At 45.1% G+C, this 20899-nt stretch overlaps 1 protein-coding gene across 1 annotated transcript in view; it reads left to right on the forward strand.

Annotated features, from left to right (window-relative positions):
• LOC148514828 (ovostatin-like) overlaps positions 1-20899 on the forward strand; it is a 306413-nt gene that overhangs the window by 42608 nt on the left and 242906 nt on the right. Inside the window, exons 8-9 of the mRNA XM_088480956.1 lie at positions 10932-11016; positions 15926-16055. Of these exons, the coding sequence (XP_088337082.1) occupies positions 10932-11016; positions 15926-16055 (215 nt within the window). The remainder of the gene's footprint in view (positions 1-10931; positions 11017-15925; positions 16056-20899) is intronic.

Raw genomic sequence — 20899 nt, forward strand, 5'->3', positions numbered from 1 at the left:
AGGGGTCACTGGTGAATACCACCCTGTAGATTAGACTCTGCACCATTGCCCAGGTCTCGTCAACATCCAAGACCTGTGGATGAGGAAAACATATATTCAGGCCCCTCATCTCCGATTTCTCCCACAACCCCGGACCACAGTTTTCAATACTTCAGTGCCAGGTGAGATAGATTGTTCAGGCCACATGGAAGCTGCTGGATCCCAGGGCACTGGGTCCCTTCAAGAGCTAACCTCTCATATGGACAACCAAGAGGCGGCTCAACAGCAAGTGGCTCAGTATTTGCAGGAGCTCTCGAGACAGTTGATGTCTATTCTAACCACGTTGGCCTCTATTTTACCGGCTCCACCAGCTGCAGCCCCGTTAGCACCTCTAGTTCAGCCCTAGGGGGCTTTGTTACAGAAATCCTGCCTCCAGCTGGCTGCCCAGGAGAGGTTTGATGGTAATCCTCGATGTTATCATGAATTCATAAACCAGTGTGAGACCCAAATCGAAATGCCTTCTTCAGAATTTCCCTACCTCTAGGGCTAAAGTGGCGTATGTGATCTCCTTGTTAACCGGAGCTGAATTGGATTGGGTCTCCCCTTTGTGGGAATGGGCTGACCCGTCATATCTAGTTACGAAGAATTTGTTTTGGCATTCAAAGGATCTTCAACAAACCAGGTCGTTCTGCCTCAGCTTCATCAGACCTGCTTCGAGTGCGTCAGGGGACTCGATCTGTTGGACAGTATGTGGTCCAGTTTCAGACCCTGTCATCAGAATTAAAATGGAACTAGGAGGCCCTCAAGGCGGCCTTTCTTCATGGGCTTTCAGAGAGGATGAATGACAAGCTGGCTTCATGAGATTTCCCTGAGTCCTTTACTGATGTCATTTCACTATGCATCAAAATTGATCTTCGTCATAGGGAGCATTGGGCTAGTAGAGGAAGAGGGGAAGGCCTTCAAGACCAGCCACCTTCAATAAGCCAGTCTATGTCTTCATCTGCTGGTGGGGAAGAACCTATGCAGGTCAATAGATCCAAGCTAACGTCTGCAGAACGAAGCTGGCGCTTTCAAAACAAGCTTTGTATTTATTGTGCTGCATCTGACCATGTACTTAAAAATTGTCCTCTGCTTGCGGGAAATGCGAGACCCTAACTGAAGTAGGGAGTATTCAGTTAGGGGTATTTCTTAAATCATCCCAAATAACAGATAGTCTTTTACCTGTGTAACTTTCCCACAAGTCTAGGACAAAGAGGGTCAAGGCCCTAGTAGATTCCGGAGCTGCAGGAAACTGCATTTCGGAAACACTCGACCAGATTCTGGGTATTCCAGTCATCTCATTACCCAACAATTATTGCTATCTGGATTGGATGGTAAAACCATTTTGGGAGAATCTTTTTATTTTTTTTCACACCCTGTGTCGATTAAACTAGTGTGTCTACACCAGGAAATGTTGGAGTTTTTCGTGCTGACCAAATCCTCATACAAATTAGTTTTGGGATTACCCTGGTTGAAGAGACACAATCATGTGTTTGACTGGGCTAATAAGCAAATTCTGTCTTGGGGCCCAAACTGCTTCCATGGATGCTTAACCGAGTGATTCCACATGGAAAACCCATCCATGTGGATTCTTCTCTCATAAATTTTCCACCGCGGAAAAGAATTATGCTATTGGCGATCAGGAGTTACTGGCAATGCATTTGGCACTGGAGGTATGGCGTCATCTTTTAGAAGGAGCTATATTTCTGGTCACAGTCATCACAGACCATAATAATTTAATTTATCTTCATACAACTCATCGGTTTAACATCAGGCAATCCCGCTGGTCTCTTTTTTTTCCAGATGCAGTTTAAAACTCCAGTTCCATCCCGGCATCTTAAACAAGAAAGCTGATGCTCTCTCATGTTCATTTATGACTGAAGTGGAGGAAGAGGATCATCTGCAAACTCACCCAATTTTGTATCCTATTGTCTTTGCTTCTATGCACTTCCCACCACCTGGGAAAATTTTTGTGGCCCTCTGTTTACGCAAAAAAAATGATTGTCATGGGCTTCTCTGTTTGCTGGCCATGCCGGAGTTTCTAAAACCTATCAATTCCTACAGCTGTCTTACTGGTGGCCCACGATGAAGAAGGACATCCGGGAGATTATTCTATATTGTATTAATTGCGCTCAACATAAGATGCCCCACAGGAAGATGGCTGGTCCATTACACCTCTTACCAGTTCCAGTTGCTCCATGGACCCAAATTTCTATGGACTTTATTTCTGAGTTACCATGGTGTAAGGGACATAACACTGTATGGGTGGTCGTGGACTGCTTTTCCAAAATGGCACACTTTTTCCACTGATTGTCCTTCCATCTGCTCCCCAGTTGGCCAAGATCTTCATTCGGGATGTCTTCAGATTTCAAGGCCTCCCAAATGAAATTGTTTCCGACCAGGGTGTTCAATTTGTGGCCAAATTTTGGAGTGCCTTGTGCAACATTTGTGGGATTAAATTAAAATGCTCCTCAGCTTACCACCCACAGACGAATGGTCAAACCGATAGGGTTAACCAGGAGCTGGAAACTTTTATTAGGCTCTTCGTTTCTTCTTCACAGGATGACTGGGTGGATCTCCTACCATGGGCAGAGTTTTCTCATAACTGCAAATACCATTCCTCCTCCAAGTCCACATTTTTTACTGTCTTTGGTAGACATCCTCGAATCCCGGATTTTCAGGATCTTCCTTCAGTAGAGGTTCCACCAGTAGCCAAAGAGGTAGAATCTTTTTCAGCCCTATGGGGTAAAATTCATTGTTCCTTGAAACAGTCTTCAAGAAATTATAAAACATTTGCTGACAGGGAACGTCTTGTTGTTCCACTGCTGAGAGTTGGTGATATGGTTTGGTTATCATCCAGGAACATTTGACTGAAAGTGCCGACCATGAAGTTCGCTCCACGCTTTATTGGCTGCTATCATATCCTCAAAGTGATCAATACAGTAGTATACAAGTTGGAACTTTGTCTGCAAATGAAGATTTCTAGTACTTTCCACATTTCTCTATTACGTCCTTTGGTGATTAACCATTTTCAAGTTTCATCCCCCAAGTTGCCTCAAGTTCGGACTCTACAGGGTACTGAGTTCGAAGTAGAGAGGATTTTGGATTCACGTCATAGGTTCAATATTCTTCAACACCTCATTAATTGGAAGGGCCATGGACCCAAAGAAAGAGCTTAGATTAAAGCTTCTGATTTTCATGCTCCCCAATTGGTCCGAAACTTCCATAGGAGATTTCCGGATAAGCCTGGTGGATGTTCGGTGTCCACCCTGAAGGGGGGGTACTGTCAGGGTTCAGCCAGGAATCAGCCATGCCTTACCATTCCACCGGCTTCCTCTGACTTCCCGGGCGGCTGCTGCGGTGGCGGAGGAGGAGCTGAGGATTCTCCCTGTGTGCAGATGGCTGTGGGTGGTCCGGTGCCAGGGATCGGAGTTACCATCATGGGCACCGCCATGACAGTCTCCCCATGTGACAGTGCTTCCATCCCATGATAAGTGGTTGGTCAGCTGATGCTGTGCGCCTATCAACAGGTACCCTATGGTATATATCCAGCTGCCGTTCTCCAGGAAACCACCTGAACAACGCTTGTCTCCTAGTGCATATTAGTTGAGTTCCCGGTCCAGGCTCCCCTACTCCTTATGATAGTTTCTAGTACCATCCTTAAGCTACAGTGTGTCTCAACATCTCTGCCTGTGTGTATCCTATGCAACAGACTGTCCAACACCTCTGCCTGTGATCATAACTGCCAGCGTGTATCCTATGCAATGGGGCGTCCAACACCTCTGCCTGTGTTCCTAACTGCAAGCGTGTATCCTATGCAATGGGGCATCCAACACCTCTGCCTGTGTTCCTAACTGCCAGCGTGTATCCTATGCAATGGGGCATCCAACACCTCTGCCTGTGTTCCTAACTGCCAGCGTGTATCCTATGCAATGGGGCATCCAACACCTCTGCCTGTGGTCCTAACTGCCAGTGTGTATCCTATGCAACAGGGTCTCCAACACCTTTGCCTGTGTTTCTAACTGCCAGCGTGTATCCTATGCAACAGGGCATCCAACACCACTGCCTGTGTTCCTAACTGCCAGCGTGTATCCTGTGCAACAGTGCATCCTAACATCCCTTGTGGTGTACCCCCACATCAGTGTCATCCGACTTTACTTGGCAAACTCCATCTCTGCCCGTGTGCTGCTTGTGCACCCCGCAGCACTAAAGGGCATCATTATGCTACTATTGAAGCGCACCCAAAGTGCCGGACCCCCACGCAGTTGTGCATCATCATACACTATCTAGGCACCTCAAGTGCCAGCTCTCGGCACCTAGTGCATCTGAGTACCCTTTCAGGAGTACTATCTCCTAGTGAACCTCCTAGTACACGAGTGCCTTGTTTAAGGGATTTCCCCGGGGCCCCAGATATTTGTATCTCCATTCCCATGGAGCTTGGTACCTCAACAAAGGACCGTGACCTGCTTGCAGGGTGCAGCTAAGCCCATATCTTCCTGGATGTCCCAGCGATTTCTTAAACTTAATATGTCTAAGACAGAGCTAATCATCTTCCCACCCTCCCACATCACCTCACTTCCCACTATTTCTTTATCAATTGATGGAATAACTATCTCATCTAGTCCCAAGGTGCGCTGTCTTGGAGTTATCCTGGACTCATCCCTCTCCTTCAAACCACATATCCAGAACCTTTCACAGTCCTGTCGTTTCCATCTCAAAAATATTTCTAAGATCAGACCCTATCTCACCCAGGATGCTACTAAAACCCTCATACACTCACTGGTCATCTCCAGATTGGACTATTGTAACCTCCTCCTATCTGGCCTCCCCAAATCCCATCTCTCTCCTCTCCAGTCTGTCCTCAATGCTGCTGCACGGCTTATCTTCCTCTCCAAACATTCTGTATCTGCCTCCCCTCTCCTACAAGCCCTACACTGGCTCCCCTTCCCTTTCAGAGTCCAATTTAAGGTTCTCACGCTCGCTCACAAAGCCCTCACCCAATCTTCTCCCATATACATCTCTGATCTCATCTCCCTTCACGCTCCTCTCCGCCCTCTTCGCTCAACTAATGCACGCCGCCTTTCATGCCAGCTGATTACTTCCTCCCACTCCCGCCTCCAAGATTTTGCCCGCACTGCTCCCCACCTCTGGAACTCTCTCCCACTCCGCATCAGACTCTACAACCTGTTTGCAATCCTTCAAACGGGCTCTCAAGACCCACTACTTCATCAAAGCCTTCCAGCTATCATTCTAACTCCTTGCTACATGCTCATTCGTCCCCATCTACCCCATCTGTGTCAACCCAGTTTGTCTTCCCCCACCTTTTTAGAATGTAAGCTCTCACGAGCAGGGCCATCTACCCTCTTGTGCTTCTCCTTACTATAGTGTCATTTACTTCTTACTCACCACTAGGGCACCTAACACTTGGTTGCTTATGCTCTGTTGCTTATCTGGGTGATATGGTCACTAATGTAGCAATATATATTATCCATGTCCTGTATTGTATTGTTCTGTAAGTCACTTGTATACAATTTGTTTTTGTACTTTGTAAGGCGCTGCGGAACACTTGTGGCACCATATAAATAAATGCTAATAATAATAATAATAATATCCTGCTTGGAGGGGTCACTGGTGAACACCTCCCTTTAGGTTAGACTCCACACCATTGCCCTGTGGATGAGAACATATATCCAAGCCCCTCGTCTCAGATTTCTCCCGCAACAATCTGCTTTTGGTAAATGAAGTAAAGCAGCTGGTGCATATGAATGAAATAAAGCTGTTTCTAACACTTTATTTGTATAATTAGAAATGCCCAATAACCAATTAGAGATTTACCTAAAGAACGTAGCTTGAGAAAAGGCAGACATATCTGGGAGTCCTAGGCCACCGTTTCCCTATTTAGTAGCAAATTACTTCTAAGTATCTTTGGTTTTTTTGCTTGCCATATAAATTTAGTGAAAGCTGAAGTACATAATTGTACATCTTTCCTAGACAAAGCTATCGGTATCATTTGCATTTTATAGGCTAATTTTGGGAAACTAATGGATTGATTCAGGGCAATCCAGCGTAATAACGAAAGAAGGGAGATTAATCCAATTTTCCAATTGAGAGAGAATATTTTTAATACAGGGTGTAAAATTGTTAAGGTATAATTTAGAAGGGTTAGATGGGATCTGAATACCTAAGTATTTAAGGGAGTTTTGTGCACATTTTATACCAAATTGTTGACAAGAATTAAAAGTGGAACTATGATAGTTAACAAGTAGCATCTCACATTTCTGTACATTGATTCGGTAACCCGTAAAAGAGCTAAAAAGAGCTATAAGGTCAAAAATGATAGGAAGGGATCTGTAAGGGTTAGAAATAAACAACATCATATCATCCACAAATAGCGATGTTTTTAATTCTACTGAGCCTATTGCAATACCTGTATAGTTTGTCTTTACTCACAGAGCTACTGCAAGTGGTTCAAAGGCTATAGCAAACAGAAACAGAGATAAGGGACATGCTCTCATGTAACCTTGAAGATAGAGAATGGAGGAGAGAGATAGCTATTACAAAGAACCGATGAAGCTGAATTAGAACGTATCATCTGAATCAATGCTATATATTGTGTACTGAAACCAAATCATTTTAGAGTGTCATAAAGGTGGTCCCAGACCACCAGATCTAAAGCTTTCTCTGCATCTAACAAGAGCAAGATGTCTGGACCACTCCCATGAGACTCCTTCTTCTGAAGTGTAGCCATAAGTAGTTTCCGAATTTTAGTGACCGACTGTTTGCCCTTTATAAATCCAGTTTGGTCGGGATCAATAACAGTAGGAAGGACCAATTTCAACCTTTCAGCTAGAATTTTTGTAAATAATTTATAGTCTGTATTTAACAACGATATTGGGCGATAAGAGGAAGGAAGTTCCGGGGAACGTCCCGGCTTTGGGAGGACCTTTTATGAGGGCTGTATTAAATTTTAAAGGCAAAGTGTTATTTGTGATAAGGGTATTAAAAAAATCTACAAGTGTGGGGATAATGTGAGATTGTAAGATTTTGAAGAATTCACATGTGAGTCCATCTGGACCTGGAGATTTAAAAAGGCTTCAGTATTTTTATAGCTTCCTCAACCTCTGAAGGGATTATAGGATCTAGTAACATAGACATGTGCTGTTCAGTAATTTGCGGTAAAGAAAGGTTCTCCCAAAATCTGTCTTGATTTTCAATGTCGGGGGGATCCTGTGAATAAAGGTCAGTATAAAACTGGTGAAAAATAGTTACAATACCCTCCCCATTATATTGTAGGGGGCCATCAATATCCTTAATGTCAGATTGTTGTTTGCTGCCTTGCAACAAATTAGAGAGCAAGCGACCTGCTTTATTTCCATGTTTATGAAATAAGAATTTACTCCTATAAGACCTTTTGTTCCCTATCTGATCTAGAATTTTATCATAATGTATCTTAGCAGTTCTATAAAATTGGATATTAGCGTGAGATGAGAGATTTTGCGTAGCTTGATAGGCAGAAGTAAGATCAGCCTGGGGTTCTAAAAAAGTCTTAGTGATCTCTTTTTTTCATTTTGCAGTATAAGATATGATAGCACCCCGTAGAGTCGCCTTTGCTGCTTGCCAATATATAATTGGTCATGAACATGTGCTGCATTATTAAAAACAAAAGTATCCCATTCAGCACAGAGCATATCATCAAATTTCTGGGAATTAGCTAACATAGATGGGAAACGCCATTGTTTATGATTGCCCACATTACTAGCAGGGGCTAAACGAATCCAAATTGGTACATGGTCAGAGACGCAATAGGATCCATACCAGTATCTATGACTGAAGTTGCTATAGAGGAGGAAATAAGCCAATAATCTATTCGGGAAAAGGATTTATGAGGAGGGGAAAAATAGGAAAATTCTCGAGCTGTTGGGTTGCTCAATCTCCAAATATCTGTCAGACCAAGTTGCTGACAAATATAGGGAATGCCAATATTGGGACTGTGTACAACACATGAGGCTCTAGATTGTCTATCAAGTGTGGTGGATGCCACAATATTAAAATCTCTTCCCAATAGAATATGTGCATCTGAATGAGGGTATAAATTTGCAATAAATAAAAAAAAAAATGTTTCACTGTAGACATTTGGTGCATATATATTGGCAATAATATATCTATGATCATTAATGGTAATGTCTGCAATGACAAATCTACCATCTGGGTCAGTGGTAGTGTGGTGTACTGTAATTATCAAGCTTTTATACACTAATATAGCTACGCATCTAGCTTTAGAGGAGAAGGAAAAAAATGCTAACACCTTATGACCCAATAACCAAAGCTTAGCAGGTGAGTCTCCTGTAAGATGGAGATATCAGCACGAGCTATGTTTAAATAAGTAAGCATTCTCTTCCGTTTTATAATAGTGTGAATACCCTTAACATTCCATGAATAGACATTAAGTGGTTTCATAAAATGTTACAAAAATTGCTAAAGAGTAGGCAACATTGTCACTAGAAAAAAAACAAAAATGGGGGAGGATAGACAAGGGGAAGACATCAGAGGGGAAATAACACTATCAGAGAGCTGATATGAGAGAAAATACAAACAAAAATGTAGAAATAGCTTCATAATTTTGAGAAGAAGAATAACATGAAACATACGACACCAACAATACTAAAATAAAACTATTCTATAACTTCCCTGCCAGGGTTGGTGCCCATGGTATAATTGTATTAAGTGCCATTAAATATTAAAATAAGCAGAGTAGTACCTGGTATTTATAAATAGTGGAGTAGATACTCAAAACATTAAAGTATCAAATATATAGAATATAATTACTGTGAAATTAATGATTTATATATACGGATGAAAAGACACATCCTAGACATATTAAAGCCAACTAGGCAATCTTTTGAAATAACATTAAAATAGTTGCCATTAATTATAAAAAAGGAGATATTCAGTTACATAGAACATATTACTCTAATCCAAATGAATAATAGAGTAAAGTGAATTATATGAAGAGTATATACTCATCTACAGTACATCTAAATTAGTAAGAGGAAAATGGTTCATGTGAAGCTGACCGCTGAAGATCCTCTTCAATTATAAATTCCTGGGCTTCTGTAGGAGATGTAAATTCCCTAAAGTCTTTGCCATTAAATATACAAAGATGTGCAGGGTACAATAGGGCAAATTTGCGGTTGGAGCAGACCAGTTTGGTACAGATGGGGGCCATCTCCGTCCATGCAGCAGAGACTTCCGTGGAGTAGTCCTGAAATAGCATGAGGTGACATCCTTCCCATATTATTTTGCATTTTTTTTTTGCAGCTAACCAAACATCTACTTTGTCTTGAAAATTGAGGCATTTGAAAATTATGGCTCTGGGTCTGGTATCCAAATTGCCTCAGGTGGGGCCAACAATATGAGCTCGTTCAATTTCAAAATTAGTAAAGCTATCAGAGACTACAAGAAGCATTGGTTGTTCTGTTTTCAGGAATTTAAGCAAAGCGGGGCCTTTGTTAGAAGCCAATTAAACATAAATTATTTCTGTGTGACCTATTTTCTAACTCTTCTATTTTATTCTTCATCTGTTATTGTGTCTTCTGCATCTGTGTGACTAGGTCTTTCCTGTATATTTTCCCCAATATGATGCTCATTTGTTATCACTTGCTTGGAAGTATTGGCCAATTGATCTTTAATCTCACAAAGGGATCAAGGCCTTAAGTCTCTTTGGCCAAGACAGGAAACGAATGTCAATTTGGAAGGAAAAATATATATATTAAAAATACCAGATATATTTATTGTTCTGTGTCCCCTTGTGTTTACGGCATATAGAGATGGGTGTGGTATGAATGTTGAGAATTGGAATGTCAAAATGGACTTTAGGTTGGCAAGCAATATGTCCACATTCGAAAAAAAAAGCAGACATGGTTACAATGTTGACATTCTCATAAGGCCGACATTTAATGTGTTGACACCAGAATGTTGAAATACAGTTTTTTTTGGCTGGGTTAGGCTTAGGCTAAAATATGCACAAAACTGCATGTCTGCATTCTGATGCTGACATGTTAAATGTTGACAGTATAAACATATTAAACATGTCGACATATTTCAATGTCAACATATTGCTTGTTGACCTAAAGTCCTGGCTGTCAACATTTAGAACCTGTTAACATTCTTAAGGTCGACGTTCTGACTGGATCCCTATAGGGCTATTACCATGGTGATACCGACTCATACTTGTCCCCATGATAGATCGCTCTCTGAAACTCTTTAAAGGATTATAACTCTTACTTTGATGCTTTTCAGCCATGTCTTATGTCATTATTGTCTGATGCACTCAGGGGCAAACACAGGGTTTTTACAGGGGTGGGGGGGTTCCATGCCACCAGTGTGGGCATGGCCATTATGGATAGCTATTAATTTAGTTTGCTCTCCAAATATTCCTTATCCCCTGAAAAAACACACAGGTGATGCTGACTACACTAGTGTACAGACCTGCAATGGAAAGCTGTTCTACTTCAGGTTTGCAGTGAAAGACTTGTATAGTAAACACAAACTTTGTACAGTGCAATGTGAAGATCATGTAATAAATCGTTTCGTCCAGGGAAAATACACAGTAAGCATCATGTAATCAATACCATCCTACTAGAAAAGTGGAAGGTAAACTACCTATTACCCATAGGCAGCCATTGTGGATGGCAGTAAGATAGATGCAGGGGAAGCTACTGTATCCCCTTTAGAGTCATCAAAGTCTCTCTCTTTTCTCTCATTCACTTAAATGAAATCGATGAAAATGAATTCTAAGAATGAATAAATAATAATAATAATAATAATAATAATAATAATAATAATAATTAATCACTGAACCCTCTTTGTCTCTCTCAGTTAAAACTTTAACAGGACTTTTGATTTTTTTTCAGTGCTACCAAGATTTGACTCAAGTGTCAGTTGTCCTAATACCTTATCTATCGTGGAGAAGACTGCAAAATTCAGTGTATCAGCTCAGTGAGTAAGATTCAAGTTCTAGGTAACAATTGCAACCCAACTATATACCCATACTTACCTACTCTCCCGCAATGTCCGGGAGATTCCCCAATCTAGTGTGGCTCTCCTGGCTTTGTATGGCAGGGATGGGGCCATCATAATGTGATGTGCAGCCACCTCCCACCTGGCTGCACCACACCCCCTCCACCTTCCACCTTGCTGCCCCATACCTCCACACCTCCCACCTGGCTGCACCACATCCCCTCCACCTCCCAACTTGTTGCATCAGGCCCCCCGCACCACTCACCTAGTTGCACCACTTCCCCTCCACCTCCCACCTGGCTGCAACACATCCACTCCACCTTCCACCAAGCTGCACCACATCCTCTCCACCTCCCACCTGGCAGCACCACATCCCCTCCCCCTCCCACCTGGCAGCACCACATCCACTCCACCTCCCACCTGGCTGCACCACATCCTCTCCACCTTCCACCTGTCTACACCACATCCCCTCCACCTCCCACCTGGCAGCACCACATCCCCTCCACCTCCCACCTGGCAGCACCACATTGACTCCACCTTCCACCTGGCTACACCACATCCACTCCACCTTCCACCTGACTGCACCATATCCCCTCCACCTCCCACCTGGCAGCACCACATCCACTCCACCTTCCACCTGGCTGCATCATATCCCCTCCACCTCCCACCTGGCAGCACCACATACACTCCACCTTCCACCTGGCTGCACCAAATCCCCTCCACCTCCCATCTGGCTGCACCACATACCCTCCACCTCCCACCTAGCAGCACCACATACACTCCACCTTCCACCTGGCTGCACCACATCCCCTCCACCTCCCATCTGGATGCACCATGACCCCTCCACCTCCCATCTGGCTGCATCATATCCCCCGCGCCTCCCACATGGCTGCACCAAGCCCCTGCACCTCGAACCTGGCTGCACCGCATCCCCTCCACCTCCCACCTGGCTACAGCATGCCTTCACACCTCCCACCTGGCAGCACCACATCCCCTCCACCTCCCAACTGGCTGCACCCTGTCCCAGCACCTCCCACCTAGTTGCACCATTTCCCCTCCACCTCCCACCTGGCTGCACCACTTCCCTCCACCTCCCACCTGGCCCATCTTGCTGCACAATGCCTCAGCACCTCCCACCTGGCTGCACCCTGTCCCCTCCACCTATCACCTGGCTGCACCACACCACTGTACCTCCCACCTGGCTGCAGCACACTCCCTCCACGTGGCTTCACCATGCCCCCCTGCAGGGTTGTCTTAACAGCAGTGTGGGCCCTAGGCAAAGCAATGCACTGGGGCACCTACCCACCTATTCACAGGAAAACATTTTAAATGGTCAATAAAATTTAACCCTCCTGCATTCCCATAAGACCTCGCACACATGCAGAGAGACTCTGGCTGGTCTGAAGTTGGCATATGAATTGAAACTGGGACTGAGGGGAGTACTCGTCACTGGGGGTGATCAGAATACAGTGCACCGGTGGCCGGCTTATAAAAATATCACAAATTTACCAACTGGATGCGGCTGCAGGGGGGTGGGTTGGTGGCCCCCTACAAGCTTCAGGCCCTTTGGCAACTGCCCAACAAGCCCAAAGGAAGAGATTACCCTGCCCCCTCACACCTCCCACCTGCAGCACATCCCCTCAACCTCCCACCTGGCTGCACCATGCCTCCGCACCTCCCACCTGGCTGCACCATGCCTCCGCACCTCCCACCTGGCTGCACCATGCCCCACACCTGCCACCTGGCTTTACCACTCCCTTCCACTTCCCACCTGGTTGCACCATGCCCCCACACCTCCCACCTGGCTGCACCATGCTTTCACATAGTGGCGTAACTACTGCCCCCGCAGACCCCGCGGTGGCTTGGGGGCATGGAGGCTTGTGGGGCATGGTGGCGGGGGGGTTGCAGATTCCATGCGGACTAGCCGTTCGCATTAAATCTGCAGAAAACGTCCCTCTAAAAATGGCCGCCGCCTAGGAGAAGACATTTGCTAGAGGTCCTATTCGACCTCTACCATCTGTTAGTCACCCAAGCAGGGCGGTAATGTGGACCGCACATAAGTGCTGTCCGCACTACACTACTAGTATAACAAACACACAGCCGCCGGCGCCAGCAGCTGTGTGTTTGTTTTAGCAGCCGATGAGAGTCAGATATAGACTCTCATCGGCTGCTTGCCTCCTGCAGAGGGTGATGGAAGAGATGTCATGACGTCTCTCCCATCATGCAGAGCGGGTCTGCCCAGGAGAACGCTGGACGGAGGAGCAGATGCCAGAGCGGGGATCAAGGTAAGTGGAGGTTTGTGTTTTTTGTGTGTCAGTCTAGCCAGGGGGGTTTACTACTACTACTACTACTACTACTACTACTACTACTACTACTACTACTACTGGTACTGCTGGGGGGACTGCATAGAGAGGGATTACTGCAGGGAGGACTACTACTTGGGGGCATTGCTGGAGGGTGGAGACTACTACTGGGGGCACTGCTGGGTGGGACTGCTACTAGGGGTACTGCTAGGGGGACTACTACTGGGTGAACTGCTGGGGGGGACTACTACTTGGGGCTTGCTGGGGGCATTACTTCTGGGGGCACTACTGGAGGGGACTACAACTGGGGGCACTGCTGGGGGGGAACTACTACTGAGGGCACTGCACTGGTGGGACCACAACTGATGGCACTGCACTGGTGGGGAAAACTGCTGGGGGCACTGCATAGGTGGGGATTACTGCTGACGACACTGCATAGGTGGTGGACTACTACTTGGGGCATTGCTGGGGAGGACTACTACTGGAGGCTCTGCTGGGGTGGACTACTACTGGGGGCAGTGATGGGGGTGGACTACTACTGGGGGCATTGCTGGGGGAGGACTACTACAGGAAGGGCCTTCTCTTACATTGGGCTTGTTGAGCAGTTGCCCAAGGGCACAAGGCTTGTATGGGCCCTCCAACCCGCCCCCCTGTAGCCGCGGCCAGTTGGTAAATTTGTGATATTTTTATAAGCCGGCCGTCGGTGCACTGTATTCTGATCTAACCTTCCCCACCCCACTCCTGGCAGTGATGAGTACTCACCTCAGTCCCAGTTTCACTTCATCCACCGGCTTCAGACCAGTCATACAGAGTCTCTCTGCATGTGTGGGAGGTCTGAAGGGCATGCAGGAGGGTTTAATATTTTTGACCATTTCAATTTTTTTCCCGTGAATGGGTGAGTAGGGGTCCCAGTGCATTGCTTTGCCAAGGGCCCACACTGCTGTTAAGACAACCCTGACTACTGGGGCATTGCTGGGGGAGGACTACTACTGGAGGCTCTGCTGGGGGGGACTACTACTGGGGGCATTGCTGGGGGAGAACTACTACTGAGGGCATTGCTGGGGGAGGACTACTACTGGAGGCTCTGCTGGGGGGGACTACTACTGGGGGCACTGCTGGGGGGTTAGTACTGAGGGCACTATATAAGGGGGACTACTACTGAGGGCATTATATAAGGGGCACGACATAGGGGGATCACTACTGGGGGAACAGTATAAGGGGCACTACTGGGGGCACTGTATAAGACCCCTGACAATGAGCAAGTAATTTAAAAGTAATTAGAAACCTTACTGTGGGGCATAGCATGGTGTCAGGGGGCAAATATTTAAGTGGCACTTTGGTAATAGGCATTACAGTGTGTGGCATAATGTGTAATGGATATTACGGTGTGTGGTATAATGTGTAATGGGCATTACTACAAGGAGGAAAAATACTGTAAGCTGTCTAGGGGAGGTGGGAGCACATTTTTAACTTTTGCACTGGGAGCCAAATTGCGTATAAATGGCCCTGTAATTATTTTACCACTCTGGTTTTTTTTTCACACTGATGCATGAATGGTTTCACCGAACCATCCCTGCATCTGTGTTTATTTTATTAAAGACAGATGCATGCATCACGGGTCACACCTTGCGTGCATCAGTCTTTTTTTTTTTTGCAAATGACGCCGCTCAGACGTCGGACGCACGATGCATCGTATCGTGTGATTGTTTGTACAGAGTGTGTCAATCGTGTGGCCGGGACTGCCAGGGAGCTGCCGGGGAGTTCAAGGGAAATCGTAAGTAGAATCTTATCTTATGCTGGTCGTACTAGTGTATGGCCAGCATAAGATACTCCTGTGCTGCGCCACACCTATGTAACACACTCCCACATCCAATCAGACTCTCCACCAGCCTCCAATGCTGCAAAACTTTTGTAGGTGATAGTGAGAAATTTAAATGCGATTCTATGGCGGCACCCACTGCATGCAGACAATGGATAAACTTTAAATCAGTGATCGCCAACCTGTAGCTAGCGAGCTACCGGTAGCTCTCGGTCTTAATTTTGGTACTTCACCTAGCTGCAGTACTGCCGAGTAAACTAGGAGGAAGTGAGCTCTGTCGTGGGCTCTCCCATGGCGTTGACGACATATGTGGAGCCAGGTGGAAGCACATTGGGTGATTTCCGCAGCCTCTACAGCAGTCACCTGACATGCTTCCCCGTGGTTCCACCCACTGTGTCTATGCTATGGTGGAGCGAGTGACTCCTGCCCAGCCCTGCCGGAAAATCACAGAGCAGCCCTGTCTATATCTTTTGCTCCTCTACTGCACGTACCTGCTTGGAACCGGTAATTAACAGTGAAATGTGCCTGTGCTTAATTTTTTTTATAAACTACAATAACATCACTGTAATAATTAAATGCATTGTTATTTTCTATGAAACATTTTCATTAAATAACCGTCACTTGTTCGCTTATTAGCCAGATTTGTTTTTCTACAATTTTAGTAGCTCTACAGGAGGTTTCATTTTTCTAAAGTAGCTCACACCTCAATTATGGTTGGCGTCCTGCTTTAAATGGTACGCATAATCTGTAACCCTTTTTATTTCAGATACGTCTATAATAAACCAGTACCAGGTGATGTCATACTGAGGTGCTGTAGAAGACCCCAATACACTTACGGTAGAGCGAGCAACTGTTACAAGGGACTGGAAGAAATGTGTTTGAATTCTACTGGAGAGGTGATTATAATAAGGGATGAAATTCACATTCCATAAGTGTGGTTTATATATACATTTCCAATATACTGGTAAATATAGATGAACGTTATTTGATGCAGTCAAAGTAGAGCTCCAAACTTTCTTAAAATTATCATTAAAAATTAGTATGAGGACAGGAGAAGCCCCCCCCCCCATTTGTCTGAACCTCAGCCCACTAGTGACTCTGGAATTGTATATTGTGAATATAAGCACTCGGATACTTATTATGCTGAGAGCAATGGCTGGAAGATGTCACCACCATCTCCCCATAGTCTAAACGCCAATTAACTGAGGTGTCATACTGGATGGAGTAGGAGAGGGGAATATGTGTTGCTCCAGGACATTGAACCAATTTGCTGCAGTAGTTGAGGGAGGTTTATTTCTAGAATTTAGGATCATGGGGGGGTTGTTTTTAACCTCTACAGTATATTTGGTATTCTTAAAGTTTTTAAATGCCTGCCCTCGTTTTTTTCCAGTTTAAGTTAGGGGTGTATTTACTTAAGTGAGAGTTTTTAGAAATGGAGATTTTGCCCATAGCAACCAATCAGATTCTAGCTATTATCATCTAGAAGGTGCTAGTTAAATGTTAAGTAGAATCTGACTGGTTGCTATGGGCGATGTTTCCACTTCTAAAAACTCTCACTTTAGTAAATATACCCCTTATTTTCTTGAAGTACAGTACAAATATTTTAATACGTATCTACTTTTTTAAATGTTACTGGGCCTAATTCAGTGGTGAGCACTGACATATGTGGCTTTGACACTTTCCGGATTCGCAGCTATGGATTTCCGTATTTGGACTGTGCAAGCTCTGAGACCTCACTTTTAATGCCCAAGGACAGTGCCAAGTGCCCCTCAGCCAGGGGTAGAAGCAGGGGGGGGATCAGTGTGATTGTTTCCTCCCACACAGAAGGCAGAAAGATACTGCTGCTGCTCAGCGTGTGCTAGACTGGGGAGAGGGGCCTCTGGCGTGGAACTCACAGGTAGAAAATGTTATGGGGAGGTGGACCTGGGCCCCCTCCGAGCAGCTCCAACAAGTCCGGTCCCAAGTAATTAGTACCCACTACACCCCCTCTTGGCGCCTGGGTGCACCATTGCATGCACCATCGACACTTGTGACAGCATATGGGCTGCTCAGTGATACATTCTCCCCTGAACTGTAGATCTGCAGCCGCATTCACGGACATGCCTGTGACACTCCCATAAAAAACCCATGAAACTGGCTTTTTTGCAAACACTTCAGGCCACCGCCTAGTCACCGCTCAGGAACACCCATGGTTGTGCGCTGCTAGCTCTATTGCAAGCGACTTTTCACTGCATGAACTCAGTGGTATACATGTGCTGTAGGGGTTTCCAGTACTTTTTGAGCATGAGCAGTGGCTAAAAAGCTCAAACAGTGGCACTGCATCCACACCTAAATCCGGCCCAATATCCCCTGCTTACACTCGCCTCGCTTTTCCTACAAAACCCCGTAGAAGTCACTAAATTACCCCTGTGGTTGGGATATTACATTTTCTTTACAGCAGTAGGGTTCCCTAATGCTGTAAAGTAAAGAAAATGTAATATCCCAGTATTATATTATATGTTCCATAACAGTAAGGAAAGCGCAACAGTGCGAGGGCAATCTTGTTAGGGGTTTTGTGTTTGAACACGTGTTGCACTTAATTCACACTTTTTATACCTCTCCTCTGGGAGATTCCAAAAGAAAATCCAAGCAGGAATCTGAGGCGTTTCACATCATCATGGCTGATTGTGGGTATATGGTGTCATTTCAGTTTTCCACTTATATAAATAAGGTGACAGAACTTTTTACAATATACATATAATTTACAATCTGGGAAATGTTATCCAATTATGGAAAAATACAAAAATGTTACATTGTTAAGGGACAGTAGCCAGTATCCAGTAGGGGCTGATCTAATATATAAAAGTGAAAATTTGTCCTTCTGTCTTTCTATACAAATCCACAGTTTACAAGCAAAGATAATGAAATTTTACATACGAGTGTATTAAAACATGGCCAAGGCAACTAAAAAAATTCCAAATCGAAATTAATTAGTTAATTTTTAAATAAATAAAAAACAAAATTGTTGCTGTACGCTCATTGTGGGTCCTCACGGCATATGGGTAGGGCCTCAGAGCGAGCGTTTTGTGTTGTCATGTTTTGTCATGATCTTAATGTTTATTATCGGAGAGAGCTTTAGCAGGCTTTCACAGCATTCTCAGCTCTCTGACTATAATAACTTACACTTCGCGATCGGAGGTTGTATGTAAACAAACTTCGTTTGTTGCCAATATTACTTCAAAAATGATTTTTAGTGTTGGTGCACAGGAGAAATAGAGCGTAGAAAATCCTTACCCAGACTCTGCATGTACTCATCGAAGCCCTGGCTGTCACACAGCTTCCAGGTGCCCACGAACTGATCCACCATGATGGGTTGTATATGGATGTGAGCAGTGGTGGGGAGAGTGCTGGAGGCAACTCAGGGAGTCCTTATAAAGTGGCTGCGCCCTCTCCTGAGAGCCAGTGTGGATGGGGCAGCTGCAAGGTGAGGTCAGTGAGCCAGTCCGCCCTCCCCTCCTAATTCACTGTCATTGCAATGACAGGACCAGTTCAGCTGTTTTTGCAGACCCCTGGCTGGGGGCCAGCGATGAAATGGCTCATTTTGGGTAAAGAGGGATGCTTCCCGTGTAACACATGGCTGCAATACTGATTAGCTCAGCCTGGGCAGATGCATCTGTTTAGTTGGTCAGATTTATCTGGCTGGGACCTGAGGAACATTCCAGTACACACTGAAAGCACCAGGTCTGTTCCATAAAGCTAATGAGGCTCTTCTACAAGTTTCACTATACAATATTTTTATTTATTGCGTTACCTAAAAGTTCATGAAGTCCCAAACTGCACATTTGTTTTCAATATTCTTAGTGATATTTCCTTACTACTGATTTGATTTCAACTATGTTGAAAAGCTGTAAGAATATTAAACATTCTTAAAATCCCGTGCAATGCCGGGTACACCAACTAGTAGTCAATAAAACAAAGACTTTTACAGATGGAGGTTGTAGTGATATTACTGCAACAACTAAATCTGCCATTATATAAAGGATTTTCATCTGCACTTCCAACAGTGGGTTAATGCAAGGCAGAATTCAGTGCTATATTAAACACTGCAAGTCATTTAGAAATGAACTTTATGACGTTTTACTATAAGGATATCTCCTAATTGGAACTATTCATCATTTATAGGAGGATTTCCACTAATTTCCAGTCTATTCTGAACACTTTACACATCACAATATTGTTTTTAGGCCAAAAGGTTGCACCAAGATAGCTGGATGACTATGCTAAGCGACACAAGTGGGCGGCACAAACACGTGGCCCATCAAGGAGTGGCACTGCAGTGGCAGACAGGATGGCAGTTTGAAAACCTAGGCCCCAAACAGTATATACTGCAAAGAAAAAAAAGAGATGCAAGATGGAATTGTCCTTGGGCTCTCCCACCCACCCTTATGTTGAATAAACAGGACAAGCACACATTAACGAACCAATCATTTCAGCGCCAGGGTCTGCCACACGACTGTGGCTGAAATTATTGGTTCGTTTGGACCCCCACAAACAAGCTGGCAATTAATCTGTCCCTGCACAAACTGGCTCTACGGAGGCAAGATGTCGTCCTCATCCACCGATTCCTCACCCTCTTCAGTGTTGTGTACATCCTCACAGAGTATTAATTCGTCCCCGCTGGAATCCACCACTACAGGTCCCTCTGTACGTTCTGGAGGCTGGTCTCACTGGAAGAGTTAATAATTCATTTTGATGAAAATAATTTTCTCCACATTTTGTGGAAGCAACCTCCTACGCCTTTCGCTGACAAGGTTCCCGGCTGCACTAAACACTCTTTCGGAGTACAAACTGGAGTGGGGGAGAACTCAGGTAAAATAGAGCCAGTTTGTACAGGGGCCTCCAAATTGCCTCTTTTTCCTGCCAGTACAGGTACGGACTGTCTGACATGCCTACTTGGATGCTGTCACTGATGTAATCCTCCACCATTCTGTAAATGGTGACAGTATCATAAGCAGTGACAGTAGACATGTCAGAAATTGTTGGCTGGTCCTTCTGTCTGGACCAGATATCCAAACCGGTCTTTCACTTAAGACATCGGCGCACAATTGGCGCTGCTACTTTGTTGATGCACGAGCGGCTACTGCGCACACAATTCAAAAACACAGAAAAGAAGAATTTTTTATTTTTTTGGAGAGCACTTTGGGGGTTACACCACCCTTTTATACAGATTTATGACACAGGCGCCTGCTTGGTGCTGCTACTTTGTTGATGCCGGTGCGGCTACAGCACACACAATTCACAAACAGAAATAAAATATAGTTTTTTTGTACTTGGGGGGAGCACCCCTGATGGACAGTTCACCCCCTGGACAACACTACAGCACCCCTTTAGGTCTACAGTCTTTATGGGACACTGCACAACACAGCCCAGCCAGCCCCTATAGACTTTTGGAGTGTACACAGCCCCTATGGACAACTTACTGCACAACACAGCCCAGACAGCCCCTATGGACTTTGGATGAGTGGACACAGCCCCTATGGACAACAGCAGCACAGCACAGCACAACACAGCCAGCCCCTATGGACTTTGGAGGAGTGGACACAGCCCCTATGGACAACAGCAGCACAGCACAACACAGCCAGCCCCTATGGACAACAGCAGCACAGCGCAGCACAGCACAGCACAACCTAAACTGCACTACACTACACTACACAGCCCAGCCAGCCCTAACTCCCACCCTTTTATAGAATCCAAAACCCGC

Source organism: Taudactylus pleione, unplaced genomic scaffold, assembly GCF_031769625.1.
Source record: "Taudactylus pleione unplaced genomic scaffold, aTauple2 ptg000258l, whole genome shotgun sequence".
NCBI lineage: Eukaryota > Metazoa > Chordata > Amphibia > Anura > Myobatrachidae > Taudactylus > Taudactylus pleione.